This window comes from Cucurbita pepo, unplaced genomic scaffold, assembly GCF_002806865.2.
Source record: "Cucurbita pepo subsp. pepo cultivar mu-cu-16 unplaced genomic scaffold, ASM280686v2 Cp4.1_scaffold000260, whole genome shotgun sequence".
Taxonomy (NCBI): domain Eukaryota; kingdom Viridiplantae; phylum Streptophyta; class Magnoliopsida; order Cucurbitales; family Cucurbitaceae; genus Cucurbita; species Cucurbita pepo.
This window is the reverse complement of record NW_019646508.1, coordinates 6,629-16,140: the sequence shown is the minus strand read 5'-3', so window position 1 is coordinate 16,140 and position 9,512 is coordinate 6,629. Positions and strand designations below refer to the sequence as shown.

Genomic DNA, 9,512 nt, shown 5'->3' with positions numbered 1-9,512 from the left:
TACAACTAAGTGGGAGCAAGCTACAAATGATGGGATGTCTATATTTCAGAAATGCGTTGCTCTTTCATCTGCGAAGGCTAAGTACGTGGCAATAGCTGAAGTTGGAAAGGAGATGATATGGATGACAGACTATCTAGAAGAATTAGGCAAGAAGCTGCGCAAGAAGATTCTTTAGGTAGATAGTTAGAGTGTCATGCAGTTAGTGAGGAATTCGGTTTATAATTCAAAGATAAAACACAAAAGGCGATACCATTTCACTTGGAGGTTAGTGGAAGATGGTGATGTACTTGGAGAAGATAGAGGGTGCAAGGAATCTAACAAACATTTTGTGTTGATGTTGGAACATTGAGGTTGTGCAAAGCCTCAAGTGGTATGGTACAGATTGAGAATGAAATTCTTCATTGACTGGATTAGTCTCCAAGTGGGAGATTGTTGGGGTTGATTGGATCAGTCTCCAAGTGGGAGATTGTCCGTATATGGAGCATGATGCCTAGATCTGGTAGAGATATATTTGGAAGATATTTCGTAAGGATCTGATATATATATATATAGTAGATATTTGGTAAAAATTTGATAGAGATATATTTGTTAGATTATATCTGGTAGATTTAAATCTTTGAAAGCTATATTTAGTAAATTGAAACCATATATATACCCCATTATGCCGTACTCTTAAAACGTACTTTTCTTCGTTCTCTGTCTTCTATGCTGTTGTACATACCTGAATCATCAATAATAAAACTTTTAGTCAACATTCCTTCTTATATTTTTATCTCACCTTTTTTTTGTGTTCATCTTGATCGAGTGTGTGCGTTGTTGAGCGATCCTAACAATTGGTATCAGAGCTAACAACTGGCATCGATCCTAACATATCGTTCCTCGATCAAAAAATATTTTACAAAAATAAGAGTAAATGATTGCATACATGTATAGAAAATTAGTAATGATACAAAGAAGAAAAACAATAGAAATGGGAAATTATTGGAATATCTCAACCCAACTGAATAATGATGGTTAAATAATTAGATATTTGAGCAGATTCTTCCCTCTTCGAAGCTCTGCAATCCCATTTTGCTTCTCTTTCTCCAACTCAAAGGGAAATCAAAGAGAGAATGGAACGTATTATATTCAAAAAAATAATAATTCAAAGCAAATTATTAAAAAATGTGCATGTTTTCTAACAATTTATGGTACAATTTTGTCGGCCGGAACCGAAAAGAAGAGAGTTGAAGGCATTGTAATTGAAAATGAGAGAGATGTCATAATATTGACAAAGGCAAAGCCAACGAGGAGGCGGCAAATGTCAAAATATACCTTACCTTCCTACTTCTAATAATTTGGGCGCACATGCATTCCCCAAATAAAAATTCACTCACCTAATATATTCCAAAACTATCTTCCATTATATACATATTTTTTTATTGTGGCTGCACATGCCTATAAGCCCACACCCGCTGCTCCCCCTCTTCATTCCCCTTCTCCTCAACCATTTACATATATTTTTTTATTTCATATCATATCATATTATATCATTCTTAATCACCTCCCCTCCAACATTCGATGTACTTGGAACAAAAATAAGTTGACTCTACCTCATAAAACATCGGCTATTTTACATGGTTGAAGTTATTCTCGATCCGCCCAGACCAACCACGATGAGGGAGAAGAATTGGTGGCCTTGGGATGGGAAATTGTGATACATAAATTAAATTAGAAACCTTATTTTAACGGTCAGTTTTAATGGTGTGACGTTTGAGAGAGGGGAAAGTGAAACCAAAATGTATATAAACACGTCTGAGTTTCCTCTGGGTGTCCCGTAATTTTACAGATAACAAACATAGTGAAAGACAAGACAAGCATCAAACATTAACAATCTGGATAAACCCAAAACACAAATGTCTTACATTTATTACATCATCTCCTTCTCTATCCTTCCTTCCCACGCGTCTATCACTAAGTTTCAGTCATTCTTTCTTCATCAAAGTGAAAGCCAAGTAATCCTATCATCCACACAATCTCTATTAACAATATATATAATATCTATGAACACAAAGCATGGAGCTTCAAACCAAGAAAAATGAAAAAAAGAAAAAAGAAAAAAGAAAACTCATTTACTTGAATGTTGTTTTTAGGCAAACAATTGGAGTATGTAGAGGAGGAGGAGGAGGAGGAGGAGGTTAAAGGGTATTTCCAAAAGAAACAGTAAGAGTATGGAGGTGTTTGTTATATACAGCATCTGAGGAAGCTTGTTGCCTCTGCCACCCGGCCTCTGTTATAAACCCTGTTTCCGCCGCCGTACCCCTACTCATGTTGTCTGCAAACATTGGTTCAGTTTGAAATTGAAATTCTTGATTTTGCACTGCCGCCGCCGCGTTCCCCATGACCATATATGGATTCCCCACAAACTCCGACCATTTGATGTCTTCCGGAATTGCAGTTGGATGTAGTTTCTCTGATTTAGCGCAATCGGGTAGCCCCCCCCAGGAGAAGTTACTGGCGTCGTAGAAGTGGTTGTTTCCGCCGGTGAAAGTGGTTCCCTCCCAGGTGGGTACTGGGGGCTTGGTCGGGATTGGCGGCGGGGGGAGGTTGAAGCAGAGGGAATTGGGATTTGGATTTGGGATTCTAGAGGGTGCGTAATTGAGGTGATGGAAAGAGAGGTAATCGACCATTTCAGAAGGTGTGTTGGTTGTGGAATTTTGGAATCGGAAAAAGTCCTGTGAGGTTTGGGAGTAGATTTGGGAATTGGAATTGGCGATGATTGGGAGAGGTGTTGTCTCCGTTGCATTGTTGGTGGCTTCATCGGAGCTGTTATCGTTGCTTCTGTAAGAGGTGGATGTGGCCGGGACCTTATTATTCTCACTCTCATTGTCAACATCAGCTGACACACACACAGGCTTATGGGTGTTGGGGTCAATCCCTTTCTGCCTCAGTTTCTTCTTAATGCACGAATTCCACAAGTTCTTTATTTCATTGTCTGTTCTTCCTGGGAGCTGAGCAGCAATCTGAGACCATCTGCGCACAAACAAACCATTCAATTCCAATGGGTATTGCAGGATACGAGGATAGGAAAAAAAGAAGGAGTACCTGTTTCCAAGCACGGCATGGAGCTCAATGATCAAATCCTCCTCCTGTTGGGAGAAAGGACCTCTCTTTAAATCAGGCCTGAGGTAATTAATCCATCGGAGGCGGCAGCTCTTTCCACAGCGTTGAAGGCCTAGAAGGAAGGAAGAATGGAGAGGAGAAGTGAGAGAGAGAGAGAGAGAGAGAGAGAGAGATTAGTATGGATAGAAAAGGAAAAAGGGATGATATTGATGGGAACCAGCGAGTTTAGGGACAGAGCTCCAACAGCCATGGCCATGCTTGGTGATATAATTGAGAAGCTTTTCATCTTCATCCGGAGACCAAAGTCCTTTCCTTAGCTTCTGTTTATAGCAACAAGAGTGCCTTCCCATGTGGAGGAGGATTCAATTGCGTTGCGAGAGAACAAAAAAGAAATGGTGCCAACACAGAGGATAATGAAAAGCTTATTGGGAAAAAAAAATGAAAAAAGGTGGGGAAAAAGTGCAAGCTTCAAGAAATGTCAGCAACAGGAACAGGAACAGCAACAGCAACAGCAACAGCAACAGGAAGGAAGGGAAGAAAATAAGAGAGAGAGAGAGAGGAAGATGGGCGAAAGAGAAAGATGATAAGGAAGGGTTATGAAAGGGAAATGGTAGGGATTCTGAATTTAATAGGGGCAGTGGCAGGGGAGCCCCTTTTTTAAGATTCACACCATTTATTTTCGCCTCAGGAGCTTCCACGTCACCCATGGGGTCCTCTTCTGGACGGTCAGGATTAAACTATTTGACTTCTATATACGTCTCATCACTCATCCCACTCCTCTTCTCTCTCTTCCCATCACTATTTTTCATGCACCGACGCCCTCTCTTCTCCTTTTCCCTCTCAAAATTCGTAACACAATCTTATACTATATGTGTAATGTTAAGGGTGGAGTTTTAAAAAACTCTTCTACTCCTACCCGACTCTCTACAATGATATGATATTATCCACTTTGAGCTACACAACTCTCATGGCTTGCTTCTACTACTACACGACTCTCCATAATGGTATGATATTGTCCACTTTGAGCTACACGACTCTCATGGCTTACTTCTACTACTACACGACTCTCCACAATGGTATGATATTGTCCACTTTGAGCTACACGACTCTCCACAATGGTATGATATTGTCCACTTTGAGCTACACCACTCTCATGGCTTTGCTTTGGGCTTCTCATACCAATGGAGAGAATATTCTTTGTTTATAAAACCATGATCATTCCCTAAATTAGCCGATATGGTTCTTTCATCATCCAACACCTCCCCTCGAACAACAAAGTGCGCCTCCCCTTAATCGAGGCGAGTATTCTTTGTTTATAAGACCATGATCATTCCCTAAATTAGCCGATGTGGTTCTTTCATCATCCAACATCTCTCCTCGAACAACAAAGTGGCTCGACTCCTTTAGAGTCTTAGTCATTTTTTACTGCCTTCGAGGAGGCTGACTCCTTTTCTTTTGGAGTCCTTTGTTCGATATTTGAGGATTTACCAATTTATTGGCACGACTAAGTTTAGGACATGCCTCTGATACCATGTTAGACAAACACGACTCTCCACAATGGTATGATATTGTCCATAAGCTCTCATGGCTTTGCTTTGGGCTCCCCAAAATACTTCGTACCAATGAGGAGAGTATTCTTTGTTTATAAACTCATGATCATTCCCTAAATTAGCTGACGTAGTTCTTTCATCATCCAACCGTCCTTACTCTATTTACCCTTATCCAAAACATTAAAAAACCTCTACTATTTAATATAATTTGTGAAGGTTAAATGGATTGGGTTTGTGCACCTAAAAAGGGATTCTAATAACTCACTTAGCTATATATCGGTTTCTATAGCTTAAGAAATATTTAATAAGTCTTCACTCTCAAGTCTCCCATTTCTAATGTTTATATGATTGTTTTATTGAAAGGTTTAATCTAAACACAAATTCATTAGATTTACTATGTTAAGGCCATAATCTGTAAATAGTGAAAGTGGTTTTTGAAAATGGTAGATGGACTAAAATAGACGGTTGATGAAACGTTATAAGAATTGAAGTTTATGAAATAGATGGTTTAAAAAGGCAAGAAGAAGAAGCAGCAAATCCCACCGCAGTATCCAATGAATGAATATAGAAATAGTGAATGAAATAACAAAACAAGTAAACCCTACTGCTGATTATGGAAATTACATGACATCGACACATTCATACTTAGTGTTTGCTATTCTAACGGCCCAGATCCACCGCTAGCAGATATTGTCATTTTTTAACTTCCCTCAAAGCTTTAAAACGCGTCTGCTAAGGGAAGGGGAAGGCTTTCATACTCTTATAAAGGGTGGTTTGTTCTCCTCCCCAACCAACCAACTGGGAATCACGGCCACCCTCCCCCTTTTTATTTATTGCCATTACACCCATTAAACCACTCTTCCTCTATACTCAAACTCATCCTCTTTTTGGAAAATATTAACTCTCAACCTAAATCAACTCCCACTGTGGTGACCGTTAAAATGCATTTCAATTAATAAACGTAGGTCCTACCCTTTTATATAGATGTATTATTGTGTTCCTCTTCGAATTGGATACAAACTCTAGTCCGTTCGATGGAGAGGATAAACAAGGAGTGGGACATGTTGTGTGAGTTTGACCTCACCCATGAAACCGCCACCATAGGTTTAAGATTTGCATTGTTTCTTTTGACTTTTATAATTTTCTAAGGGATAAGAAAACAACACATTTTTATCCGCTAGCAGATATTGTCCTCTTTGGACTTTCCCAAATATTGTTCTCTTTAGGCTTTCTCTTTCAGGCTTTGGACTTTCTCTCGGGTGGATAGCAGATATTGTTCTATTTGGGCTTTCTCTTTCGTGCTTCCCCTCAAGGCTTGGGCTTTCTCTTTCGTGCTTCCCCTCAAGGCTTTAAAACGCGTCTAGGGGAAAGTTTCCACACCCTTTATAAAGGGTGATTTGTTCTCCTCCCAACCAATGTGGGACATCACAATCCACCTCCTTTCGGGGCCCAGCGTCCTTGCTGGCACTCTTTCCTTCCTCCAATCGATGTGGGACCACCCCCAAATCCACCCCCTTCAGGGCCCAGCGTCCTTACTGGCACACCACCTCGTGTCTACCCCTTTAGGGAACAGCGAGAAGGTTGACAGATCGTTCGATGTTTGGCTCTGATACCATTTGTAACGACCCAGATCTATCACTAGCAGATATTTCCTTTCGGGGTTCCCCTCAAGACTTTAAGACACGTCTGTTAGGGGAAGGTTTCCACACTCTTATAAAGGGTGATTTGTTCTCCTCCCAACCAATGTGGGACATCACACTCCCCTCCGCTTCAACTGGGTAGTGAGTGAAAGGAAGGCAACCATCAATTAAGTAAGAGAGAGAAGAGAAGGGTTTAGAAAGAAAACAAAAAAGATTAAGAAATAATTAAGAAATAAAGGAAAGGATATGTGTTGATATGTGTAATTGCAGAGAGCATGTGCAGAGAAGGATGAAACAGTGTTCTAAATCATTGGTTACAAATATTTTAATTCAAAAAACAACCAAAGGGGGTTTGGATATGTATATGTGTGTGGGAATGGGCTGTCCGATAGTAATATATTATAGAATAGAATAGAAAAGAACAGCAGACATTGTATACATTTGGATAATTAAGTTTGTAATGAGAATCGAAGAGAAGATGCTCTCAATATCTTGCTTTAAAAGCGCCAAAAAAGTGAGCTGTTGTGTTCGCCAAGTCAACCCATGTTCACTCCACACCCTCATTCATCTCCTCTAATCTCTCTTAATTTACTTTGTTATTTAGATGTAGGTTGGATTAAGGTGAAGGGGAAGGAGGTAAGATTGTAGCAAAGGAAGTAGGGTTGGATGGTACTTATTGTCCTTCTTACGTTCTTGTTTCTCTTACTAATATACCTATTGTGATGTCCCACATTGGTTGGGGAGGAGAACAAACCACCCTTTATAAGGGTGTGGAAACCTTTTCCTAGCAAACGCATGGTTAAAGATCACGTATTTGTTTAGATACTGTCAATTAGTATCTAGGAGGTAGATTTTCTAAATATCTTTTTGTATTCTATATATATATAGATCATAGTTTTGATTTGAGTTTTTTACCCGATTTTCTGCAGTTTTTTTGTATTTTATATATATATATATATACAGAGCATTCTTGCTATTCATAATATAATCTTCTCATCAACCATTCAAGCACTCACTCTTTCACTAACACGCGTTTTAAAGCCTTGAGGGGAAGCCCCAAAAAGGAAAACCTAAAGAGCAAGCCTTGAGGGGAAGCCCCAAAAAAGAAAACGCCTTGAGGGGAAGCCCCAAAAAAGAAAACGCCTTGAGGGGAAGCCCCAAAAAAGAAAACCTAAAGAGCGTTTTAAAGCCTTGAGGAGAAGCCCAAAGGAGAACACCTAAAAAGAACAATATCCGTTAGCGGTGGATCTAGGTCGTTACACCAACCTATCATCTTCTCTTTAATTAGTCAACGTGAGACGCTGAGTAATTCATTTACCTTTGAGTTTAGTTATTTTGATAATAGGTTGGTGATGTTTTTGGCTGATTGATTAATAAGGATATTAATTTTAACTATTTGAAAAGGTTAGACAACAGTTTCCACTGAATTTTACAACTTTTTACTCAAACCTCAAACCGTCTCTTTCTAGTTAGCACAAACTAGATGATAATGAACCATATAAAGTAGAACACCATGCTCAATACATGATATCGATTGTTTTATGCAATATGTCAAACTCCTATCATTCAAATGATTTTAGTATATATCTCTTAGCTAGTTGCTTTCAAGGATATATCTCTTGGCAGGCACTTAGTATTGAGAGAACAAGTTTTGTAGTATGGGACTAAGAAATGATGTGTGGAAGTTTACTGTTGTTGTGGGATACACTTCTCAATGCTTTGCAAAGACAGCTGAATCTGATAAGGATTCAATGATCCTTGCCTTTGAAAAGACCCAATCTATTTGTCTATTAATATTCATAAACTTGTCATTTCAATATGTAATCATCACACAAAACATTGCCCAACTTGCTTACTATATATGGTACCTTAACATCTTAATAACAATCATTATACTCACTTTTCACTTTGTTCTAACTTTAAAATTTTAATTTTATCAGATTGAAGAATATATTTGAATCAAATTGTGAAATTAACACCCACTTCAGAACTTAATGATCAACCATATACTTATCAATAAATCCAAAACCAAAGGATGAAGAAAAAGACCCATAAAAAGTGACATCCACAAAAGTAGTCGGTTTGGGATAACCTAACGAAGAAAAAAAGAAACAAAAATCACTTTTTCAATAAGCAATCTTGGAAGAATTACTAATTCAAAAGTACTTTTAGTATAACTTTTAAATTTAAAATAAATTTAGATGCTTAAAGAGTTGCTTTTTCTTTGGCAACAACCACTTCTAACTCATAATAAAACTGCATGTCAATGTCATTTATATGTAAGGGCCACTTCTAACTCATAATCAAACTATTATTACATGTATATCGTTTATACGTAATAACCACTTCTAACTCATAGTCGAATTGTTATTACATGCATGTCGTGGTGCATTAATGTAACGGTCCACTTTTTGAGGGACTCGAATCACGGACCGTTACTCACTGAAGTGGAAATAAGTAAAAATGCGTAGAATTTAAAACTTTTAAATGTGCATTCACATGAAGAAAGTTTAGATTTAGTACGAAAATGTTTAAATATACATCACAAGCTAAAGACCCACACGACACACACAAAAAAACATGTCACAGATAGTTCGTAAAATCCAGAAATATATAAAAATACAAGGGTTGTAAAGAAAACATATCAATGGGGTACACGACACCGATCTAGCCCAAAACTCCATAGCCCCAGCTCGTGTGCGCCTCCGCCGCATCCTCTCCATCATGCTTCATCTGAAAGAAAGTCAAAGTAGCAGAAATGGTGTACGGTTCTACAAAAACTCCACAAGGAGGAGATGGTGTACGGTTTACTGGCAATCGAAGGCGTGAACAAGCTATGCGACGGGTGTCTCATCTGGCATGCAGAGGCGCACCCCCTTTCAATCTCAGGCATCCTACCACACCGGTGAGCTGTTGGAGCTCGTGCATGGCGATATCTGCGGGACCATCAAGCTGACGACCCCAGGCGGCAAGACCCTCTTCCTCCTGCTGGTCGATGATAAGAGCTGCTTCATGTGGCTGGTTCTGCTGCAAGCGAAGAGTGAGGCGGCAGAGGCGATTAAGCGCATCAAGCGCGCGCGGAGCCCAAATGAGGGAAGAAGATACGAGTGCTGTGCACGGACCCAGGCAGAGAATTCACCTCGGTGAGTTTCGGTAAGTACTGCGACGAGCTCGGCATGCAGTTACACCTAACGGCGCCCTACTCCCCCCAGCAGAATGG

General features: G+C 39.4%; 1 protein-coding gene across 2 annotated transcripts; it reads right to left on the bottom strand.

Annotated features, from left to right (window-relative positions):
• Positions 1 to 1,840: 1,840 nt before the first annotated feature.
• LOC111784690 (transcription factor MYB61-like) lies at positions 1,841 to 3,759 on the bottom strand. 2 transcript variants are annotated; one of them, XR_002813575.1, is made up of 4 exons: positions 3,320 to 3,759; positions 3,085 to 3,214; positions 2,116 to 3,012; positions 1,841 to 2,000 (listed from the first exon to the last, which is right to left on the bottom strand). XR_002813575.1 is itself a non-coding variant. In XM_023665308.1 (3 exons), exons 1-3 carry the CDS (start codon positions 3,450 to 3,452, stop codon positions 2,178 to 2,180), a joined length of 1,098 nt encoding a protein of 365 aa, XP_023521076.1. In that variant the 5' UTR covers positions 3,453 to 3,758; the 3' UTR covers positions 1,842 to 2,177. The 2 variants fall into 2 exon arrangements, 1 of the variants encoding a protein (XP_023521076.1); XM_023665308.1 differs by having other exon boundaries at positions 1,842 to 3,012; positions 3,320 to 3,758.
• Positions 3,760 to 9,512: the final 5,753 nt, after the last annotated feature.

Bases quoted from the DNA above. Each gene is read 5' to 3' on its own strand.
- LOC111784690 (XM_023665308.1), bottom strand. From the start codon at position 3,452: ATGGGAAGGCACTCTTGTTGCTATAAACAGAAGCTAAGGAAAGGACTT. The intron at 3,215-3,319 runs GTTCCCATCAAT...CCTTCCTTCTAG, and splicing joins CTCTGTCCCTAAACTCGCTG to GCCTTCAACGCTGTGGAAAG. The intron at 3,013-3,084 runs GTACTCCTTCTT...GTTTGTGCGCAG, and splicing joins CATGCCGTGCTTGGAAACAG to ATGGTCTCAGATTGCTGCTC.